The sequence below is a fragment of the Triturus cristatus genome, chromosome 5_1 (assembly GCF_964204655.1).
Source record: "Triturus cristatus chromosome 5_1, aTriCri1.1, whole genome shotgun sequence".
NCBI lineage: Eukaryota > Metazoa > Chordata > Amphibia > Caudata > Salamandridae > Triturus > Triturus cristatus.
In genome coordinates, this window is record NC_140587.1 from 956,408,064 (window position 1) to 956,433,197 (window position 25,134).

The window sequence follows — 25,134 nt, forward strand, 5'->3', positions numbered from 1 at the left end:
ATGCAATTATACTTGGGAGTTTTTTAGCATGGGAAAATTGGGACCAGTTTTCCTGCATCTTGTAATTCTTTTGTAGAAACAACGTGACAGTTTGGACAAACAGAGGGGTACTTTAATGCGTGGGTAAATACCAATAAGAGTGACAATTCATGTTTTGTGAATAACATTGAATTTTTACATGCACACACAGATGTTTGAGCACCTAGCGATCACAGAGATGCACAAATAACCGTGGACAAAAAATTGTGGTCAAATGCGTAAGCCGGTATTGGAAGCCTGATGTCCAGGACCCATATTGGCTACTAAAGCATTGGGCCTCTTCTCTACTCCTATGTGAGCCATGGTAACCTCAGACCCTCCAGGCATCCTCCTCCTCTCTGCTCCTCTATATGCGGCGTATTTCATATGCTCCTCCCCACTGCCCTCCCTTTGTATTTTAATGAGTTGCTGTGATTTTTTGCGGCACTTCTTGCTCCCTGTTCCACAAAGGCATTGAAGGAACTAATGGGTACTCTAAATGTAAAATACATAGTTTCATTAGGCACAAATAGTTTTTGTTTAATACCATATTCTTCTATGACTTGACATGTTTGGGTCATTTGGTAATATAAGGTTTTGAATGCCTATCTTGTCCAAATAGCCTGGCAGCTCATCTAGAGTACAAGTGCTCCTCTCCCCTCAAGATGACAGATCCTGTTAAACTAATTAGGTTTTACATCTGGTGAGTGTCAATTTTAGATTAGACTGGTCTGAAATGTATTACAGTTTCTAATACTGTCTTTCTTTACTAATGGCTTTGTGTTACAAAGTTAAATAATGGCAAAACATTATAGTAATTCCCGTGCTTCTTGAAATGCTAATACATTTATGCAAATTGATGATCTTCGACACAGTGGCAGGATTAGAAAAATGACTCCAGAAATTCAGTAGTTGCCATACATTCTCATTCAAAATAATACACATTAAATAAGCAATCAATTTATAAACGCTCTCAGGGTTTATAATGAAAATAGTGAACAATGACACTGCGGGCTGCTGCCCCTACTCTACAGCTAAAGAAAATTCATATTGTGATTGACAGGGCATCTTATTTTAGGAAATCCGGCAATGTAATTATATTTTTCTGCTCACCATTGGATTGGCCCGTTGGCACAGAAATCTAACAATTTCAGACATCTAACAACATATCCTTAATGGTGAGATTACTACCATCTAATCTACTTTCAGAAGTGGTTAATGGGTCATCAGGTAGTTAAGATGTAAGTGAGTACAGATGTGCATCATTTTACAATAGGTATATTTCTTGCTGGACTGGATGATCAGAGCACCAGATATACCAGATATACCAGAGGTCACCTCACAAACTACACGCACTTGAGAAACATAGACTTTAAGCGTAACCTGATTTTGTAAAGCACTTCTTTGGGGTTGCGTGGACTTTAAATTACGGGTGTGGAGTTTATTCAATGCAATATTTCTTAATTTGTTGGTTGCAGAAGCATGAAAGTGGGGACCAATCCTATCATTTGCAGGTTACATACAAATCTCAGCAATGTGTCATTAGTTTGCTGAAAAAGCCATTAAATAAATGAATAGTTAATTTTGATATATTGTTAATTAAAATGGGCACGGGCCCACCAGAATGAACTGCTTCCCAGGGCAATGAGTGTACAATAAACTGTGCACATAATAACAATGGACAGGGATGCAGCTCGAGTGGTTACCAGCGTCTGAGATTAATTCAAGCATTCCATCCATCACTTTTCTGTAGACTTCTGGTTCCCAGGACGGGCTGTACGGTTTTGAGTTTGATCTCTGCCTACAGTGCTGCCTCTCTGCAAAGGCCTTTAAGGGTAACATGCGCTAACTTGCAGAAGCCGGTCGGGGTCGGCCTTCTGCTAACTCCAAATCATGCATCTCAGGTACACTCGGACTCCAGTTTGGATTCCTCCACTGTAAGTTCAGGCAACCACCAGGGCACTGCACTACGCTTGTCCATTGCACTGCTTATGCAGCTTCCACCCTTCTTATTTCTCTGACTTAGGATTCTAGGGTCATTATGAGTGGGACAAATGTATGTCTAAGCTGCAGAATGTCTCGCTCCGCCAAACTTGTGATTCCCCCCTCATTGAGAAAGCGTAAACACTGGGTTTCTCGTGGCAGTGCCTCAGCCAGTTCCACTGTGGGACAGCCTGTCTCCCAGAACATAGCGAGCTCTAAGACTTCTTCTGAACGGGGGCCGGACACAGGCAGCCAGGAATGCCAACTCAGAGTTAGGCTGCTCATTGCCTGAGAGCCATTTAACCCTGTGCCCATTGCAACTCTGCTCTGAGTAATGACCCCTCTTCGCTCTAAGGCATTATCTGACGATTGATATTGACTCTGGTGACTGGGTTCCTATGCAGGAGCCTCCCCCATCTCAAAAGAATTTGTCCAAATCTCATCTCACTGAGAACCTCAATCATGTACTTCCAGTTGAGGGAATCAAATGAGTTTTTCAATATCAAGTGCAATTGGGGCGGTCCTCTATCGAGGCCATTACATGGTCTAGGCGTCTGATAATCATGAGCATACGCGGCCCAGATAAAGCTGCATTGGTCTTCATGGACCAGGGTCTCAACCCTAGTTAACAATCTATTGCCTAATATCTTAGACAGAACCTTTGTATCCATAGTCAGCATAGATAATATCCTGTATGAACCACACTCCACCAGGTTTTTGTCAGGTTTAGGCACCATTCATTAATAGCCTTTTTCCAATTTGGCATAGTTATATATCGTTACTGAGTCATCAAAAAGGCTTGAAAATGCGTTCTTACTCATGATCTTGTTGTAGCCAGCATGTGCCACGAGGGCTTTTATAGTTGTTGGTGGATTAAGACAGCATCAGATTGTATATTTAATGCTGTGGGTAATACTACTGGATAAGAGAAGCGTTACCATTGATGATGCGCATAATCGGAGTGAACCGAAGCAGGTGAGTGGATGATGCAATTGAACTGAATAAGGAGAGTTCGATGCACATGCACATATGTGAACAAACCAATTTCCATCAATCAGGGTAAAGACAGCCAATGGCTGAAGAGGCTGTGGTGGCGGAAGCAATATGTGAGCGGCACCTGAGCAGACCAATTGAGGAAGAGGGCTGTATAGGACAGGGAACTACTAGAACCTGAGTTTGAGGGTAGAACATGCTTTTTCACAGGGTAATTCCAAGCAGGATGCTATATTATGCCATTATTATGTTTCCTTTTATCTTCATGACCACTAACGGAACAGAATCAAAAAAGGTGTTTGATCTCATCGATTGTTTTTGGATACTTGTAGTTGGTCCCTTGAGGCACATTTCCTTCCATCTGAGTCCCTTTTCTTGGTACTTATTGAGCCTCATGATCAGTTGCAGGAACAATTATTGTAACTGCGTTTGTCACAGTGACTACTTCTAGGTGAAGGTTTGAAAACCCTTTAACTTGCTTGAGTACTGTATATAATATGCCCTAATACAAGGGGACAATCTTTGGTCACATTGCTTCATCGCTGACCAGTGCGAGAATGGGCCTGTCCCTCCTTTTTATCCCACACCTAATGGTGGACAGTGGAGTCAATGCTGGGAGTCCCTCTGATCACTTGTGATGTCACTCATTTTCAATGTCTAACATGCCCAACACATCAAAGCTTTTGAAATCCTACAAAATGTTTGGCTCCATCTGTGTTCCCGCATCTCGTACATTACCCAAACACATGGCAGGGTAAATAGCCAATAACTTTGACATGTGTCATGGTTAAGCTCAAATTGACCACTGCCAGGAAGACGCACTCTTACAAGAGAGCTAAGGGTGCTCGGAGGAGGTTACTCGGAGGAGGTTGCTCAGAGGAGGTTGCTTGTTTACCTCTGTGGAACCATCCTGGCAATGATGCAGAGAGAGAGTTTGCCCAAGCACATAACAAATACTTTGTTCAGTGTCCCCTTTAGCCTCGCCCGGAGGACTATTACAGCCCCGCCACGAGGACTGTTACAGACCCATGCCTGGACTAGCGGAGGTTTCATCATACCGCCTACCATCTTGCCGTTGACCCATGCATTAATTTCACAGCGAGCTATCTAAAAAAACAGGAGGATTGAACAAAAAGATGGCACAAGCGGGATCCCACATACTGCGCTGGGATATCGTGGTGATTATGTTGCACGCTTTGGCTGTAACCCTTTCAACCAGCGGCTAATTCCTACCTATTCCTTCATAAAGATAGTCCAAGATCAATCCTGAAGCAAGTTGCAATTTTACACAATAAAATTCCGATTACAATATTACAAGTTTGGAGCATATGTTACGCCTTATCCTCATCAAACCTGATTGGTGAGTGGATGTACACACATTTCAGCCCAGAAATTCAATAATCTTTTGAACATTGGCTTTCAGAACTTTAGTTTGGAAGGTAAGGTAAGCAGAGAAGCACACAGAAGCTGCTGTGAATGGCTGCTAGAAATGCTACACTGTGCATGCTATGCCAAATCAACATAGCAATCCATCCTATGTGGCTGCGTACTGATACACAGAGCCGGAAACGGAAACTTGCTCAAGTGGAACACAGCAAGCGAGACTTCCGCAAAGCTGTTCTTGGAAAGGGCAATTCCTTTAGTCTGTTAGCAGCTCTTGTATAGTGAGCAGGAGGTCAAAATGGCAGTTCTTTCACCCTCTGTCAGCGGGGTTGGTGCACAGCTCACAGAACAGAGTACAGCAGGCGCCACTATGCAGGGGATGTGCACACCTGCCAATCATCTGTCACATACACTAAGAGTCACACAGCATGGGCTTAAAGCTCGCTGATCTGAGCACACATTGATGAAAATATTTTTCCAATAATATCTTCCTTACGCTTCGTAAAAGAAAGCGCTCTGTTCAAATTGAATGCTGGGTTTGCAACGCTCCTGCAAACATATGCAATGGCAAAGCAAATAGGTCTGGCCTTGGTAAGCCTGTGATTTTTTTTGTCAAACATTTTCAATAAACATTTAGGCCCACATTACGAGTTGCACAGTACTGGAAGGTGCAGACACTCACCCATATTACCAGTACCGTGCGGTATTTGTCATCCAAGTAAAACCGGTTTCAGGAAAACTGGGTGCAAAAACACTGGGCCATTTGTGATCCGGCGGAGCAGATTCTGACTGGCAATTCTGACTAGCCTGACTTGCAATGAGGGCCTTAAAGTGCAAAAGTAATAAACAGTAAAAATACCGCCATCTACAAGTGGTGTGCATGTATTAAAAAATAGAATCAAAAAATTAGTCATCACAAATATATATAAAAAAAACATGAAATGAATGTATACCAGCACTGGCACTGAACAGGATCACTTTCAGAGGGCCACGGGCAAGCAGGGTCAATTGGCATCAATCAATCAATCAATCATTCATTTGTATAGCACACTAATCACCCGTGAGGATCTCAAGGTGCTGAGCGGGGGTGGGGGCGCAGCTCCTGCTTGAACAGCCAGGGTTTGTGAAGTCTCCTGAAGGTCAGCAGGTCCTGGTTCTGTCGCAGCTGTGTGGGGAGGGTGTTCCATGTCTTGGTGGCGAGGTAGGAGAAGGATCTGCCGCCGGTGAAGGTCCTGTGGATGCGTGGGATGGTGGTGAGGGCGAGGTCCAAGGAGCAAAGCTGGCGGTTTGGGGTGTAGAAGGTGAGACGCTTGTTGAGGTATGCTGGTCTGGCGTTGTGCAGTGCTTTCTGGGCATGGGTGACGAGCTTGAAGGTGATCCTCTTGTTGATTCGGAGCCAGTGCAGGTCTTTCAGGCGGGCAGTGATGTGGGTGTGGCGGGGTATGTCGAGGATGAGGCGTGCTGAAGCGTTCTGTATGTGCTGGAGTCTGTTCTGGAGTTTGACCGTGGTCCCTGCGTAGAGGGCGTTGCCGTAGTGCAGTCTGCTGCTGACGAGGGCCTGTGTGACCATCCTTCTGGTTCCAGTGGGGATCCATCTGTAGATTTTGCGGAGCATGCGGAGGATGTTGAAGCAGGAGGAGGAGGCGGAGTTGACTTGCTGTGTCATAGAGAGTGATGAGTCCAGGATGAACCCCAGGTTGCGTGCGTGGTCGATGGGCGTGGGTGCGGCTCCCAGGGTGGCTGGCCACCAAGAGTCGTCCCAGGCGGAGGGAGTGGGTCTGAGGATTAGGACCTCTGTCTTGTCTGAGTTAAGTTTCAGGCGGCTGGTCTGCATCCAGCTGGCTGCGGTCTTCATTCCTTCGTGGAGGTTGGTTTTTGCGGTGGCGGGGTTTTTGGTGAGTGAGAGGATCAGTTGAGTGTGGTCGGCGTAGGAGACGATGTTGAGGTTGTGCGAGCGGACAATGTTGGCGAGCATCAACCATGGATGTTAAGGTTGTTTGCCTTTAAAGTCCTGGGGGTGCATCCTAGGATAGCTCTGGAAACTGGGCCACGTACAACCATTTCTGCACTTGACTCTCACTAGTAGTAATATCAAGCAGTCACAGGCTTCTTTCTCAGGGAGGCAGAATAGGAGTGTACAAACTCAGAGCTGAACAATCACTTAACAATTCAGTAAGTGAATGCCCAGCCCTGTGCTTATGTTTACAAAGAAGAACCTACTTTTTACACACCATAACACAAAACTTCACACTTATCTGTGACAGAAAACTATACTATTGTTCCGAGTGCTATATGGGTTGGTGTTAGCTCACCTCGCACTTCCATCTTGCTGCCCCCCCATCCAGGCTCTCTCCCAGTTAGGGCTGGTCCCCCTCTCGATGGGGAATGCTTCAGTAGCATGAATCTAGCTCAGGTGCTGATTGATCCCCACCAAATATATGTGTGCACAGTCTCAGTTCAGTGTCTACCCAATCCAGTAGAATCAGCCCTCACAGGTCAGCATTGACTGCCTGGACCATCAAGCACATCACACACCCCATTTGAGTGGTGGCGTACTGGCTGGAGGTATTTCTTCTCTCCCGCCCAGGCCACTGTGGCCGCACTGGGCAGTGTGCCCATACAGGGTCATTCAGTGGCAAGGGCAGGATAGACCATTTCTGGTATGGCGTGGTCCCAACTGAGCCAAAGGAAGGGGTCTTCTGGGGTGTGGCGCTGGGCCATGCTGGGACTGGTTTGCCATCCTCGAGCGCTGATTGGGCCCAACAACACTCTGGGCAGATTCAGCAGCACGGCTGGTCATGACTTTGGTTAATGCAGCCTTTACTGGGCCATGTACAACCTCTGCAGTCACAGACCCCACACAAGCCGGTCACCATTGATGTTGTCGTGGTCATGCACAGACAGATCCTTGACTTGTCAGTTGCAGCCAGGGACAGGCAAGTCACAACTTGAGTAGGCCAGGCCAATGCTCCATTTAGGCCGATACCAGCACACAGTCACAGCCCGAATTATCTGCTGCAATTCCAGCCACAGAGAAGCAGTGCCCACCAGGAACTGCCAGAAAGAGTTAGCAGGCCCACTGTCCTCAAGCTATACAGATATCTGCAGGAGTTCTCTATTCTGGGTGCCCCACAGACACCAGGGATGCACTGCACCACACTCTTTTCTGAATAGACACTCCTCCTATGGTGTTGGCAGGCTCTTTGCCTGTCTCATCAGGCATGTAAGTACTTCAGGACATGTATACAGCTCCTCCAGCAAGAGATGACCCCTTACCTCTGCAAGATTTACTTCAGCCAGACACTAGCCCTGGCTGCAAGTCAGTCCTCTCTGTACAAATGGCAGACAGGAGATGTGGATCCACTGTAAGTACCTTTAGAACCAGTTTAGAGTAACTCTCATTTCATGTGGCCTTTCCAGGCAGTTTTCCATGCACAGTCTTTGTAAAAATTGATGATTGATGCTTGTCACAGCAGAATAGACTTCTACTTAGAGCACCCACAGCAGTCACAAAGAGGTGTGAGGTTGGTTGTCATCAATACAAACGAGTAACAAGGGAAAGACAAAAGGACAGGCCTCACCTCAGTGGCGTAACACAGGCCCCAGCAGCCCCCGCGGTGCGGGGGGCCCCCAAGCGCTGAGGGGCACCCTCAGCAAAGTACTCTGGTCGGAGCTCTCCTGATCGTGTCCGGAGGGGGGCCCCTCCACATGTCTTGCAGGGTGGGCCCCTCAAGTTTCGTTACGCCAGTGCCTCACCTAAAGGTTTCTTCACCTTGCACAACAGAATCCACAGTCGTACCCTCCACCCTACCATTCACCAAATGGAAGTGTTCAGGAAGACAAATCAGCAGCTCCGTGCTGATAAAAAGGGCTAATTAAAAATCTAAATGTGCCCTGCTGTCTTCTCTCTCCTCAATTCAGTTTCTTGGTCTCCTCCCTCCAGCTTCAGGAAGGTGAACAATATACTGCCACATTCTGGGAACTCCTCCATCCTGGGCAAAGGCAGGCCAGGGTAATCTTACTCTGGCTCACTCACACTGTGCATGTACCATGCAGGATACATGCATCAATACGCTTAACATGCACACTGGATTCAAGTTAGCTCATCCCCCTTAGCCATCACAAATTGACCTCAACAGATTCTTGTGTGGTTTGAAGTTAGCCTACCATGGCTTCTTCTATCCCTTCAGGGACCCAATATACATAAAGGGACATTCCCCTACAAGTCCATCCTTTGATGACAGTGTCCACTCCCTAATGGTCCCTATTTTGTGGATCGCTTTTCTCTACAATTGCAGCCAACCCCAGGCAATTTCAGTCCAGATGAGAACCTCTTATCCCCTTCAGGGCTGAAACGCCGTCGACATATGTACAAAGGAAGACTGTTTTTAATTTTCTGTGATACATTGATTAATTTCGTGTCCCTTGAATTGCATTGAATTTAAATTGCTGTCCTTTGATATAAAGCAACCAACACACCGCTTATGCTGACATTTTACTTTACCTTTCTCCTTTGATTTCAGTTTTGTTTGTCTTTACACACGGGGTCCAATTATTCCTTTTTTTCTAAATTCCTCTCATGTCTTTGAGATACACCTATAAAGTGTTATCTAAATAATATTTGTTAAATAAAACTCGTTTCGGCTGAACTGCAGTTACTCACAAATAACAGCCTTGCTGTATTCCTTTGTTATTTAAGAACAAGGTTGCTGTTACAAAGATTTACTCTACACAGAAAGGTGTGTGATACTTGAGAAACATTTCCAAACTGAGTTCCATGTGAAAGCTTGTTCCAAGGATAACCCTTACGGAGGAGGCCTCATGGCAGTTTGGAATGAACTGTTCTCATGAGGAGCAGGTTCTGTAATGATTGGCATAAGGTGGGCCTTTGTCTAGAATAGCACGGTGGGCAAGGAACGAAGAACAAGAAGGCGATCTGAGTTACTTTCGGGGGCTGAGATTATTCAAGCTTTCCATCCATCACTTTGTTGCAGCAGCGAGTGGAGCTGTTGTCCATGCCCCACCAAAGGCTGGTTTTGCGGCAAAGAGTGATCACAGTATTTATCAGATCACCCCTCCCACCTTCTCTTCCGTGAATTATTTCTGTCTCAGAATCCTCTGTTGTGATCTCACTTTCAGAGATCTATCTCTTTGAGAAACAGCGCCTGAACCTCACGCACCGTGCCTGGTACACCGCCTATCCTGAACCTGCTATTAAAGCACCCTGCCATGACACAGTTATTGGAAGACAGAACAAGAGGCGGGGGCACCTGTATCCGAGGAGTGACCCACTACATTCATGGTGCGCATTTGTCGATTCAGCATCTCTAATCCAGCATTTTCCATATTGTTTTAATTCAAATTCATAGCCCCCTTATGTTTTGGTTGATCTGGCATTATTTTTGAACTGCAGCCAACAACTGAGTCCTCTGCTACCCCGTTTTTAGCTCTCGCCTACGCAGCGCGCATGCGCTGAATAGGAGGACCTTTAGCCGTCGTTCTGCTCTTTTTCAAAGCACACACTCGTGCTGGTGGCGGCATACAACTTGCGGGAGCGTGCAGGGGCGCGCCACAAGCACGAGTATGCGCTTCGAAAAAGAGCAGACTGCTCTCCCCAGCGCGGGCACCACTCGCAAGCGAGGTTTCGAATTAGCATGGTCGCTTTCACCACGCTAATTCGAAACAGATGTTAATTTGCATGTTCACCGCGCTCAGGGTGCCGGGATCGGCGTGTGACCAGCGCTTGTCTTTATTTATTAGCTATACTGATTTCCCATGCCTTACGTGCAAACATAAACATGTCCTTGTGCCTATGACAGCATTGGTATTGTGCAAGTATGTGCGTTTCAAGTCGCTGTATTTGGAAAACGTACTGTTTCTTCTTGCGCCAGTATACCCCTCACTGCTCTTTTGTTACTTAATTCGCTCTGCCTCACACAGCCTGTGTGTTACAGCCCACTGCCCCCGCCCACCACCTTCCTCATTACTGTGTCTGATGCTTGGTTGCTTTTCTGCATGTTTTTAATAACATGAAGATTTTGGTGCATATCACATCAAAATCTGCACCTATGGGTAGAACTGTACTCTTTCCCGTTAAATTCTGGCAGGTAAATTCTGGCGAGATAAAGTACCCGGTAATTACCAGGTGCGGTAAATACTTAATCAACTTGTAAGTGCGACCCCTGCGCAAACATTGATTTACGCAGGGGTCGGACAGCACCGCCCTTGTCCGTTCCGCTCGTAATCAGAGCTATATTGTCTTGTTCGGAGCTTTATTTTATTAATTAATTCTTAATATTTCTGTTAGTCCAATTGGCTTCCCTGAAGCAGACCTAGACTACAACAACCAGACTGAATTGGCATTATAAATAAAAGACAGGAAGAGTATTTATCCTACATGGAGTCCTTCAGTAAACTGCCACATGTGAGAGGTGAGGTCTCTTAAATTTACATGGAATGAATGCTGATCAAAACTCCTTAATGTGCTCTCTCATTCCTGGACCAGTGTATTAACTTTGGCCATACGTAGTACATTTATCCTCCCTCAAATCTCTCCAAACAACCAATCACCTTCCAGATCAGGTCAGACTGGACTGTTTTATAACTAAAAAGAGAGCATAGATAACGTAGCTGGCTTGGTGAGGCTTCTAACGCCCTCCTGGCCTGAAGTTTTCACAGACAACTCATATGTGGATGTACACAGAATAGGGCCGTCTTTATTTACAAGGTAAATTGGAAATTATTTGCTGAAATCAGCAATTCATAGTCTGCACTGACATGTCACAACATATGTTAAAATATTCAAGATTACACTTGAAACAGCTTGGTAATATCGAAGACAGCAGCTGCATCATAACATTTGTGGTCAAGTGGCCATATCGCTCTTAGCACCCATTTTTTTGTGGTGACCAGCGGGAGGCAGTCCTGGGTAGAATTCTTGGTCAGGGCTTCCAAGTTTTCAGCCTACTTATGTGTGACATTTCCATGTTTGCATTATGTGTGACACAACAATGTCTTTTGTGTGACACTTCGAGTGACACTTCATCACAAATTGACTTACTGGCATGAAGCAGAGAATCAGTTGTAGCAGTGTAAAATGTGGCCCTCGGCAGCACATTGATTTACATTCAGGCAGTGTAATTGCTTCAAGCAGGCCCAGTAACATGCACAGCAGTGAAATGGCAGCTAGAAGGGGGGCATGAAGATAGCTGACTGCTCAAAAGTACTCCGCTTTACCAATTTCTTGCATGAGAATCTCATTCATGCCCCAGTGACTCTTTGCACTGTCTCATCTGGTGCACTGGATTAACAATGAAACAAAAAGGATTACAGGGACCAAAATGCAAACAAAAAACCTGGAATGTATAAGCACCTATACATGGAAGAGGGAAACTTGAAAACTCTATTGTTGCAGATCTGTCTCAATAGTAAATAACATAGGTGCAACAATTCTGGGCCCAGGAGTCCTATGCCAGCATGCCACCACTCCATACCAGCTGGCAACGCAGCCCAGCCTTCCATCAAACTGATGCAACAATCTATACCCCAGAAGGCCCTCCTTCCAAGGCTCCCTGCCTTTCTCCCTCCAGCTGCTTCAGAACTGTCTCCTGAACCTTTCACTTCCTCCATACTTTCACACCCTTCTTTCAATCTACTCTTACATTTCGATCCCTTTGGGATGCTGCAGCACTCACTCCCGTAGGGTGCTTGCAGAATTCTTTACACCAGTAGTCGTACATAATGCCCCTCTCTCTGGGCTCATTATAGCGCTCGACAGTCCCCATTTTCTTTAATGAGTTTTTCCTACTGCAGGCACGACATGCTTTCCTGCAACATTCAGCACTCCATGAGCACTTTCACTTTCACTTTCCAAGCAGCCCGGGACAATGGCGGCCGCTTCTTTGAAATTAAATAGGTCTCGCATTTATAAGAGTTTGAGCTATTGGCAGTGTACATGATGATGCCTTTTATTTATGTGCTAATTATCAAAACAGATAAATAAAACGCCTTGTCATTTACAATGCCAATAGCCTAAACCCTTGCAAATGCAAGACCTATTGCATTGCAAATGCTTGTTTTCTTGTGCAGGGGTAGGCTTCATTGAACCAGTGTATGGTGGACTCTATATCAAAGTATGTGCTTTACATAAGCAATAACAGCTTTCAAAAGGGCATAGAGAAAAGGATGGTTTTTACCATAGATAGAGGCATTCAGCTGACTGAATAAGTGATGTATCAGTCCGGCCTCCTCGTCTTGTCCCTCACAACTGCATTGGGTCTGTATTGCGATGCTGGCTGTAGATGAGCTCTCATTCTGCTTTTTTTTCTTCAGGGCTTCTATCATAGTTTGCTAGCTTCTTCTTACTCCTGCTGTTTTCTTTCAGCTCTATCTAATATGGGGTGTTTGGCCATTACCTAAAACCACCATAAACCTTAAACAACTGTAAACACAATACAACATCAGGTGGTTGTGTAATTCAAACACATTTTTACTGGTGCATGAGGAACATTTTACTCAATAAACATGACCTCCAGTTACTTTTGTAATAGTTGGAAAAACGTTTCAAACTTATACAATTAGTGCGATGAAAGAAAAGAAAAAGCACATTCAATTCAATGGATGTACAGTGAATAATTTGTGGAAAAACAAGTGCAAATTGTCGAAAAGTTACTAAAACTAACAATAACATAACTCAAAAAATACATTAACAAAGCTAAAATTCAGTCATCACCAATCCAAAGCTTGTTAAACCAGAGCAATACAGTCACAAAAAACGCTCTTGGAAATTGGACATTAAGAGGGTCCAGATGTATCTAATATGGGTTTGCAATGGTTTATTTTAAACAATTGAATTCTAGACCCAGCCCATATATACTCATATTTCTCTATCCCTTGTGTGCTTTTCCCCCTCCCCATTTTGTTCTCCTCGTAGTGTGCATCGGTCCCTCCTTGCTCTCTCCCTCGGGAGCGGATTTTCCCATCCTCCCACAAAGAATTTAATTTTATTTAATTCCCCCGACTTACTTCCCCTACACGATCCTTGATTGTCCCCTCAACTCTGTGGCCCTTTTCCTTATATTTTCCTTTTCTTGGACAGAGGATGTAGCCTAATGGCTAGGGCGGTCAACCTCAAATCTAGGGAACCCGGTTCGAGTCTCTGCAAAGACGCTCAATATCCTGTGATTCTGGGCAAATCACGTAATCTCCCCGTGCCTAACATAAATTAATGTAATGCAACTGGTGCTCATGTAAAGCGCTCAGATACCGGATACCTTCGGGTCAAGTTTGCGCTATATAAAACTTTGAAAAATAAATTAAAAAAAAAAAAGCCAGGCAACAAATTCCCCTTTTAAAAAAGTGTTTCCTTGCTACTCATATGTCAATTTTTTTATTGACCGATCCATCTCGGATTAGTAACTAAAAAATATAGAACGTGAGTGCACCTACAAAATGGCATCTTCGCTCAATTTTATATGTATGCCAATAAAACCAAGGTGATTTCTGGGTTGTCCAAAAACTGGCTGGTTCTTTCAGTCCCAAACATCAATCCATCATCAACAACTCCCTCGCCCTGATTGTATGTGGATGCCTAAACATTTCTTAAACTTAATCTCACAAAAATAGAGATGCTCCTCATGCCAAATGAACCTGCAATCTGGGAGAAAATCATCTGGTCACAAATCATGGGTCCTTTCCCGGCTCCCGCCAAATCAGTCACAACCCAGGCAATAATTCCCTGGATTTGCACATATCTAAGCGAGCTCCGGCAAACTGTACTGTACAGATACAGATAAAGGTGCTTCCTTTCATGGACTGGTAGCAAATGTTTCGCACAAGCTCCTGGACATGTTCCACTGGCAGGTTGAATGCATTGATTTTTGTGGCTAATTTTGATGCTGCCTTCTTGGTCCTGGGTTTGAAAGACGATGAGTGTATAGGTGTGGATGTAATGCAATGATAAGGTAATTGTGCAGCCTTGTTAGTCAAGAAATCATCAATGTTTGAGATTTTAGCCTGAAACAAGTACAACATACACGTTTGCTAAAGAGTGCATTGAATGTTTTTCTGCACTTCAAGGCTTAAAATTGTTTAGAAAATGTTAGCAATTTCCTTTTTCTGGTTTGGGGCATCGTTGATGCATTTGGTGACATAAACCATTTTTGCTCGCTATACCGCCTTGTGTTATCCCCACCACCACTGACTTACACACATGGTTTGGCGATTACTGGCAGTGATATAGGACATTTACGTTCCAACTTCCAGCATTTTCCTTTTATTGTAGCAAAATCATTGTTGTAGCCATTGCTCCTTGATTTAATTTTGGGCTTTTATTGTCTCTGACAACACAGTGCCATACCTCTCTAGAGTGACTGCTATTGTGTCACAGAAGGAATGTCGCACGATTTTGTGTTCCAAAGACTTAGGCAATTTCCAAGCTTTTGCTTTGTAAAAGGGTTGAATTATGCCTCCTTAATATTTTCCAGTGACCTGCTTTTGAGCAGAGTCTCTTCAGGTTTAGCACAATGGCAACACTTATAGATGAGATTTATGAGCAGGAGGGTGGTCAAGAAATGATCAAACTATGACGGGGGCTGCACGGTTAGCACTTTGCTTACAATGATGTCCAAGAACCGACTGCATGAAACCACAGGTGTTCATTTTGTGGATCAATGCAGTGGCTGCTTTTTGTCTTGCGTGTCCACCTATATTTTAAGTTCTCCAATGCTAATGCAAGGTCTGCTTGGCAGCAATTGACCTTTGCAAAGGGGCATTTTAAGTGAAAAATAAAAGGGGCCATTTTCCAGAAGTGTCTTGATCGGACTAGCTGACTTCCTCCTAACAAGGTATAACATTATACTTCTTATGTTAGATAGTACATTTGTGCCACATTGTGCCATTGGGTCCTTAGGAAATTCATTATGAGAAAATTCAAGGCTGAAGGGAAGGGCCATCTGTAGTAAAGAAGCTCAGGGTAGTGGGAGTTGAATGCTAATTTCAGACAGTAACTGGCCATTTTGAGAGCGGTAGAGTGGTGCAAGATCACTGTGACATGTTCAAGGAACGCTTAGAAGGAGTCAGGTGAACATGCCCTCAGTAAATAAGTTCTTAGATATGGGTTCGGAGGTGGGATATATTTATGAATGTGTATAATGGCATAGTCATAGTTGGAGGTGTTGGTGGGGGAGGATAATGGGGCACAGTGTGAGACAGATCCAAATATATGGATTATGAGATCTACATTATAGCAATGTACAGCTGTGTAGTTGTACGCAACAAAGAATGGAGAGGGAATATGCACATGAATCCCACAATTCCTGTAACATTAATGTGCTACGTTACGCCTGTTTCAGTGATCCTCTGCATGTAGTAGAAAAGGGCCATATGTCCCTAAAGGAGATTATCACATAGGAATGCATGCTATAATTTGCAATGTACATCATCTCCCTCCCAAATCAAAAAGAATACCTACAACTTTTACCCCTTACACATCATCAAGCGTTTCATCTTTGCATTTTTTTTAATTACCACCCTCTCCATTACTTCACTATATCCCCTCTATCCATCCTGGGGAAAAAAAATCAGCTCAGAGTATTTTGAATTCACCCTCCGCTACCCCCCTTGGTTTGCTCATTTATGTTATAGTGCAGACCTTATGCTAGGCTGCCTAATCCACACTGAAGCAAAAATCACTCTGGTCATCTCTCATGTTGGCCCTCAATTTCCAACTCCTTGCGTAATGCCATACCATCAAACAATCAATCGAGGATTTGTAAAGTGCAGCAAATCACTCGTGAGAGTCTCAAGGTGCTGGAGTCGCTAGCTGCTTTGTGGTCAGCTGTTCACTCGAACAGCCAGGTCTTGAGTCCTTTCCTGAATTGCCGGAGCAATGAGGCGGTCATGAGGTGCAGGGGAAGGGAGCTCCAAGCTTTGGCTGTGAGAAGGAGCACCCTCTGCTGTTGCTTCAGCAGTTTTGGGGGGTATATGTGAGAAAGTGGGAGCTGGATTGTAGGTGTCTGGTCGGTTGCTGGAAGGTTAAGCGTTTGTTGATGTATGCTGGTCCTTCGTTGTGCAGGGCTTTGTATGCATGGGTCAGCATCTTGAACTGGCATCTCTTCTGGATTGGGAGCCAGTGTAGTTTCTTGAGGTGGGGTGTGATGTGGGTCCATCTGGGGAGGTCGAGGAGGATTCTTGCAGCTGAGTTTTGTATTGTCTGTATTCTCTACAGGAGCTGTGCGGTGATTGCTACATAGAGTATGTTCCCATAGCCCAGCCTGCTGGTGACGAAGGCCTGCGTGACGGTCCTTCTGACGTTGACTGGGAGCCACCTGACGATCTTGTAGAGCATGCATAGGGTGCAGAAGCAGGGGGATGAGACTGTGTTTACCTGTTTCTTCATAGATAGCTTGCTGTCTAAAATGATGCAGAGGTTCCAGACGTGGTCTGTCGGTGTCCATGCAGACCCACCAGTAGACAGAGGCTGTGGCATCGCCATCATAGTGAAATCAGTGCTGGCCACCCCTGTTTCCCCCATTGCTCCTTGATCATTAATCAAGAATCCCTTTCCTCAACATCTTCCAACTCTGGTTCACCTTGAATGTTCCTAAATATCCATATGTCACAACCTCAGTGTTGTAATCTTCCCTTTAAGGAGTCACTGAACTTATATAAGCCCCTCAGTGACCCGTGAGGGTGGCTATGGCAACGTTTGGAAGGTTGGGATTCAACTGGAGAAGAAGCAGCAGGAAGGTGACAGATGAGCTGTTCTATGTTAGTAGAATAAAAAAGTTAAGAGACAACCAGCGTTCAGTTTTCGTTAATCTTAACACTGGTGGGGTATTGCTTCTAAAACAAAAAGATCTTTGAGAAATTCTAACATACTCTGAGTGGTCACATTACTTACAAAGCAAGCAGAGACACACTTAGACATGCTACCAAAATCAACCTTTCTGCTTGTCACAACAGGTTAAGAGGGCAAACAATGTATGATCCCAGCTTGACCCAGGGTTCTTCTGGAATTTCAACGTGTGAAATTTTAACAATCCTTACTGTTCTAGAGTTGCCATTTCATGCACATTCAACACAATCCTTCACTACACCTTCCACCTGTCTATCCAAACCTGGCCACCAATAGCGTTCTCTCACCCTTGCTTTTGTAAGATTTCTTCCCAGTTGTCCCTCATGTGCCAGGGTCTCTATTTTGGGCCATAACCCTGCCGGAGGAACCATCTAATCACCACAGAAAAGCTCACCTTGATCAATGCAAAACTCCTATCTGACACTCCCAAAATGCCTTGACCTCAACTCCTACCTCCTTTATGAGCGGCCAACCTGACACTGCAAAATTCATAATGGTCTTCCTTGCATCATCCCTGGCAGTGTCCAATTGCCATTCTGATTAGCTAATAGGTTATTCATTGACCCACATGATGGAGAGACAACCTTCAGTCTCCACCCCTCCAGAACTGACAATCTGCAATCTGGACAAGCAATCAGCTGGCACATGCTTGACTCCGGGTAGATACTGAACTTAACAGCTGTATTCTAGCAGCCCTTCCACCCATCTTTGTATGTGAGGAGTAGTGATCTCAACGTTTCTGCATCCCAGCAACTGTCCTAGAGGTCAATGATCAGTTCTGAGTACACACGGGGCCCCCCACAAGAAAAAACGAAAATGGTGTATGGCCATGTGCATGCTAGAGCCTCACACTCAATCACTGAGTACCTTTGCTCAGCACTCTTCAAAGAGCATGAGGGACAAGCCACAACCTTTTCTTCACCTTGATGCATCTGGGACCACAGGGCACCCAAACCTCTCAAACTGGCATCGGTTGTCAGCATCGTCTTTCTTGTGATATCAAAGTGTCCAATGCTTGGCATATTGACAGTTTCGGTCTTTATAAACTTAAAAGCTTTTCTGCACTCCTCAGTCCAGGCAAACTGTACTCCCTTTTTTAAATGCAAGCTGATTGGCTGCACCATATCGGCGAAATTCTACATGAATTTAGAATAATATTCAGTCAGCCTTAGGAATGACCTGATCTGATCTTTATTACATGGGGACGGTGCTTCTACAATGGACTTCGCTAGGTCTAACTTGGGACTGACATCTTTGCCCGAAATGGTATACCCTAGGTATGACACCGAACCCACACCACATTAACACTTTTCTTTTTTGAGTGTGAGCCCTTTGTCCCTCAGGCTCATCAGTACCTTTGAGCCCTTTGTCCCTCAGGCTCATCAGTACCTATCTCAATGTGTCATAATATTTCTGCTTGTCTCTGCTATATACCAGATTATCATCCTGCAAGTACATCACTGAATCAGTACCCTTCCACGCCAGCTTCATCGGCCTTTGAAAGCACACTACTGCTGAAGCCAAACCAAAAGGTAACCTTCTAAACCTGTAAGCTCCTAATGGTGTCGCAAAGGAAGTCAATGCTTTTGAATCTTCATGTAGCATGACTTGGTGGTAAGCAGCAGCCAGGTCTATTACGCTAAAGACACACGCACCCTTAAGCATGGCTAGTGCCTCAGTGATGTTAAGGAGTGGCCCGACGATCAACCCAGATGCACTGATTGAGATCTCTGAGGTCTACATCCATCCTCAATTTGGTGCCATTATCTTTAGGGGCCAGAACCACTGGAGCCAACCACTCTGAGGACTCTATTTCTTCAAAACCCCATGTGTATCAGCTTCTCAAGCTCTTCTTGTAAAGGTTTTAGCATGAGGCTAGGCACTTTCCTCACATTGTGTACAGCAGCTTTGACACCTTTTTTCAAGACAATTATATGTTCAAACACATTCAGGAGAACAAGCTGGTCTTTGAACACCTCAGGGAATTCTGTAACTAAGTCCAAATCCTTACCTAAGGTGGTTACCATCATTATCTGCTTGGGGGAATTGGTTTTCCGGATAATCCCTGGATCCTGTTAATGCCTCCACCCCAAAAAAGTGTCACCACACCTGGCCACACAGAGTTTTCCCACTGTTTCTCTTCCCCAGAAATGAATTCTAAATACAGAGTACCCCAACAAGTCTATTTTCATAACCTTCACAATCTATAGCCCCATCATAAAATCAAATTGTTACAGGTAATTCCAGCATTGCATGACTCTGAAGTGACGCCTGTTTTGTACACCTTTTCTACTTACAACCTCTAATTCCCCACTCCCCCTTTGTAATTTAAAGGCTCCTGCCATTAAATTATAATTTGGAGACACGGCCCTCTTCTCCTTCTTACATGTACTTTGTTTGGATTTGTCATATGTCTACACTTGAAAGCTAGCAAGACCGTCGGGTGGAACAACTGTGTCTTCAGGCTCAAATTAAACATATTTTCTCCTGAGTTCAAGGAGCTCAAAAATGAACATTTTCACAAATCCTCCAGACTTGACTACTGTGATCCATCCTTCACACTTCATTTGGAAACCACAGACCTTGAACACAATTATTTTTTTCATTATTGCTTTGAATCCAAAAAAACAAACAAATAGCACTTGTTAAATACAATAAAATAAATGAAGAAAGTTAGATAGACACAGACCCAGTGATTGGTTCATAAAAAATATATATGCAGGGACCAAAGTATTTCTTAGAAACCCAACACCGCAACTGCCAAATGTTAACCTTGCTGAATTCCATGACTTCTACTCCATGCCACTTTCTTTCATCACCCTACACTTCTTGTCTTTTTATCTCATGCTGGTAGGCTCTATTTCATTCCTGCTTTCTCTCTCTTTCCTATCTTTCTCTTCCTGATTTTTCTCCCTTTTCTCTTTCTCGGTCTGGGTCAAAGCCTGGTGATAAAAAATAAGTCCAGGTCCCCGAAAATGAGTTCTTGTGCCAAGCACTGGCAACCGCAGGTACAAAGTAAGCACTGTACAGAGCAGTTAGAAGATGGAAAATTAGTAATAATAAAGCTTTATCTGCAAGAGTTTCTTGGAAAATCTGGTATAAAGTGTGCAGACTTAAAAAATATCAGACAGTATCAAACTTGATATATTATCTGAAAGGAAATGTAGCTTTAACAATTTTGAATGCAAAACAATAGACGGGTAGAGGAAGGGCTCACAGTGACACTTGCTCACTTCAACATTCAATTAACTTGCATGAGATAAAGGTTTCTGGAAGATTAACAAAGCTAATTTTATCTAATGTTTCTCATTGGTCTTTCTTTTGAAAATGGCACTATAAAAGATAAAAATAACGATACAGCCTGCCACACAAATTGGTTGTGTGAGGAAGAGTGCATGATTGACCACATCCATGTGGTTTAATAGCACAATATTGTGACTTTAATATTGATATACCAAAATAATCTTTGTATGATATTAACTACCAACAAATTGTCACATTATGTAGATGTGAAGGTAAGAACAGTAAATCTATACTTCCCAATATATACTCATTTTGTTGATATATGAGTAATCCATATCATGGGCAGGTTAATATGTCACAATATTATGTTTTTAACATCAATGTATGTAAAAGAGAAGGTGAGTATACAAAGAAGGATGTGATTGCGATAGCGAAGGGACCTTGACTATATGTCAGCTCTGTTTGACAGCAGCAGCATCATTTAAGGTGCATAATAGTGCAGCATTGTAGCATACATATTAACAGTTGTCGTATTGACATAGCAGACATCAATCATGCTTGAAGCACGCATTCCTCACTGGACACCGCTACAATCTGTTGGCTGTATTTCTTAAAAGTATTTTATTTAACTGAAGGCAGTCTTGATTCAGCGTCTGTTGCTGTTGGATGGCATCTGTTACGAAAAGTTTCTACTGTTATTAATTCTTGCTTTTCCTGTCCACTACAGATGGGTTCCTATTGGTATCTACATTGCACTGTCAGCTTCATAAACCACTGCAGTGAAATCCCAACCCACAGAAGGCAGCAGTATCCTAAAGAAATAGGGACAAAACAGCTATAAATGCCTTCTAATATATCTAAAGCTTTCCTGCATGCCTCAGCTTGCAGGGATTTATGAGACAGCAATATCTTTTTAAGTGCCTACTCTGTTAAAACTGCTTTCTACTTTGATACACTTAAGCTCAGCGGTTTTCCCTTATTCTTCACGTTTCATTAAATCTAATAAATTGTTGACCTCATTTCCTGCCCACCTCCTCCTCCAGTCATGAGCTGTCACTTAGATGTATTCCTGCTCTTCTTAATCTAGGAAGGGCTTGTGACCTACCTGGTGAGTTTTGTTCCAATCTGATGCCTCAGTTCTAGCCTCTCCTCATCGGACTGCACTGGGAGGATGTTCTTCTCCTCCAGCTCTCGCTTCGAAGGCCTGTTGCTCAGCTTGATGGCCAATGAGTCCTTCCTGAGAACCTTCAGTGCCAGGGAACCTGTAAATCAAGGAAAGTGAAGGCCAAATTAACTAGCTGCACTGATCTACTGCACACAAACACGAAAGAGTATGTAAATGTAAGCAAACATAATATTACATTACTGGAGTTGAAAGTACAACCGTATAGATTTTTCACTGTTTTGTTAAGAGGATACACAACTCAGGAGGTTTATGTGGGAACAATTATTTTTGTTTCGTTGGGGAAAAAAAACCTGACACCAATAAACTGAACCCCGTGTATAAAAACCCTGATCGTAAATGCTAATTTACAATTCACTGGATGAAACTTTTAGTGCTACATACTTCCATACAATGAGTTATCATCGTCTTCATCATCGTCATCATCATCGTCATCTCTCGTGTAGAGGCATGACGAGTCTTCGTAGCCAGATTCATGAGGCACATTTTCTTTGTCGTCTGCACATTCAATGACAACGGTTGGCACTTGTCTCATTTCTGGTTTCATGATGTTGTCAGATGAATGTAAACCAGAGCTGTGGGCAGAAGAGAAAGAGAAGAATATCCTCATCAGGAAGTACTATATCAGCTCAAACCTAGGGTAACAGACCGGTAATGTTATGTACAGACAGAATACTTTTCCTGGCACCGTGAGCGAATAGGGATTCAGCATAAGGATGCAGCAAGTCTTTGATGTGACACATAGAAGTAAAAGTTCAAAAACACAGGTTGGAAATAGCAGGAACTCCAAGGACTTACATTGCAATTTCCCCCCAGAACCAAGAAAGAACAGTGAAAAATGATTCCATAAGCTGTGAAAATGTTACATTTTGTCATCTTTTCCACTTTTCCACAATGTTTTTATATCAACCCTGTCCACTTTCCCTAGATGGTGGCAAGTCATTCAAGTTTGTGTTGCAAAACATTAAGGACATTATTTAAAGTTTGTCAGTCAGCCTACCGTATGTCATTGTGGCAGAGGTATTTCCCCTGCCACCCTACCTGGACTACCACATTCCATATTTTTTAGAACATTCTTTATTGGTTATTGAGAACAATCAGTCATAAACATATGCCATTGAGAAAACCTGGTGACAGGAGGATCCAGTTCCAGTTCCACACCATAATTCGTAAAGTAAACATTTAGAATCAGATAATATCCAGTCCCATAAGCCCACAAATAGCCAGGAAAATATAAAGCATGTACATGAGAGTGCCATGATCAGCCACATCAGAAGACATCAAGGAGGACACACTAGTCTGTCTGAGCTGAAACAGAGGGGTGCAAAAAAGCAGACAGCAGTCTGCCCCAAGTGTCAAGGTCCTCACCCAGGTTAGGATCGGGTTTAAATTTTTCAGTCTCACCTTCTCTGCCACGGTCCATGCCGTCACTCACATTTCCAACGCCCTAGGACCAGCTATACCCATCCAGGTGATCGCCACGTGCTGCATGGCCAGCACAAGAAGCAAATGTTGAAATTAAAGGCTATTTTCTGGTCGCTACAGCAACAGATATCCCCCAGGAGGCAAGTGGCTGGGTCTGCTGGACAGGAAATCGGCACCACTGCTGTCACCCTCTCATCCACCTGGTCCCAAAAGACACGAACTGGTGGACAGTGTCAAGTGAGATGCAAGAAGGACGCCGTCAAGTATCCACACTAGAGGCAACTCTGGAACCTGGAGGGATCTATCCTGTGAAACCTGCATGGTGTCACATATGTGCAATAAAGGTTGTGAAGGTATGTAAGCTTAAACCTAGCATTGCTCGATATGCAGCGTACCAACCCACACATATGCAACCACTGTGAGTCCTCAATCTCCAATTCCATATCTCCATTTCAAGTTTCCCTAGTGGGGAGGAGATCCTGCCACCCGTCCGGAGAAAGAGACTTATAAAAATGTGTGACCAGGTGACGCCCCCACCCAACTCTAACTAGGCCCGAAAAGAAAAATACAATGGAGGAGTTGCAGGTAAGGCAGTCCAAATGTCCTTAGTAATTGCCAAAAGGGTGGTATGTTGAAGAAATTTCCCCAGGCCTAGAGTAAAATTATCCTGGGCTGCCTCAAAGGAAATGAACTCCTCACTTGGGAAGAGATCACCTAGGGTATCACAGCCACCCTCTTGCCATAAGCTCATGTCCACATAGTTCGCAAGTGCTCAGAATGCAGGCAGATCACAACAATTTTATTTCCTGGCAAAAGGGGACCTTCTTATCACCAACTTGACAGTACATTCCCACAACTGTGCAGTGTGGCACACCAAGGATTTATCGGACCATCCCCTCTATCCCCTGTCATCAAAAGTTGAGGCAGTGAGAGAGTACAAGAGTCATCACACAGCAACTCCTTCTCCCAATTCTCCCCATCCACAAGCCAGTGGGCCGCATGCTGAATCTAAGAAGCCAAATAATACCTTTCCAAGGTAGGTACCGCTATCCCCGCCCTCCTCCAGAGGGCGAAACAAGATTTGTCTGGCAAACCGAGAGCGACCAGCCCCCACCAAACCATAGAGGAAATCAAGGTGCTCAACTGCTGGAAAATGGACAAGGGGACGCGGTCAAATGAATGTTGGAGACAGTAGAGGCAGCGGAGGAGCAGAAGCATTTTAGAGATGCAACCCGTCCCGTAAGGGAGTTTGGAAACGTGTTCCAAATTGAACGGGGACTGAAGGTCTGCAAGGATTCTAATAATGTTACATTGCAAACACTTTTGAGGGGTGTGTGCTACCATCATGCCCAGGTATCGAAAGCTGTTGGTCTCCCAAGACAGGGGTTGAACCGCAAGTTCATAGGGTTCAGAGGCAACATTGCTTCCAGTGAGAAGATCAAGGACTTCTGATGATTAAACCAAAGGCCTGACACCTCTCCAAACCTATCTTAAAGGTCTAGCAATCGGGGGAGTGAATGGTGCGGTATGGACAGATAAGAGTGTGTCACCTGCGTACAGAGATACAAGGTGGTTAGTAGCCCCCACGGAAATCCCCCATGTCGAATCCTTCCTGTCGAACCAAAATGACCATTGACTCCATGGCCAAAGCAAAAAGGAGTGGGGACAAGAGGCACCCCTGTCGCATAACCCTATTAATAGGCCAAGCATCTGAGCATAAGTTACGTACATGCACCTTCGCAACAGGACACGTATACAACAGCTGGACCCAGGAGCAGAAAAGGGGACTGAGCCTCATAGCTCTGAGGAGCTGCATTAGATATGGCCACTCCACCATGTCAAAGTTCTTTGTGATATCAATGGAAACAATGGCAAGCTCATCCACCACATGCTAGACATGGGCCAACCGCCATATGTTCATAGTGGTATTGCGTCCAGGAATAAGTCCACGCTGATCTTCATGGACCAAGTGGTGCATGACGGGACCCGATCAGAGAGCCAGAGCCTTACAAAGGATTTTAGTGTTTGTGTTGATCATGGGCAAAGGTCT

At 44.3% G+C, this 25,134-nt stretch overlaps 1 protein-coding gene across 5 annotated transcripts in view; it reads right to left on the reverse strand.

Moving 5' to 3' along the window:
• The window catches only part of PHACTR1 (phosphatase and actin regulator 1), a 1,250,807-nt gene that overhangs the window by 57,000 nt on the left and 1,168,673 nt on the right, over positions 1 to 25,134 (reverse strand). For all 5 annotated transcript variants that reach the window (XM_085606075.1, XM_085606079.1, XM_085606078.1 and 2 more), the window contains 2 exons: positions 22,044 to 22,234; positions 21,582 to 21,738 (listed from right to left, as the gene is read on the reverse strand). In XM_085606075.1, the coding sequence (XP_085462201.1) occupies positions 21,582 to 21,738; positions 22,044 to 22,234 (348 nt within the window). The remainder of the gene's footprint in view (positions 1 to 21,581; positions 21,739 to 22,043; positions 22,235 to 25,134) is intronic.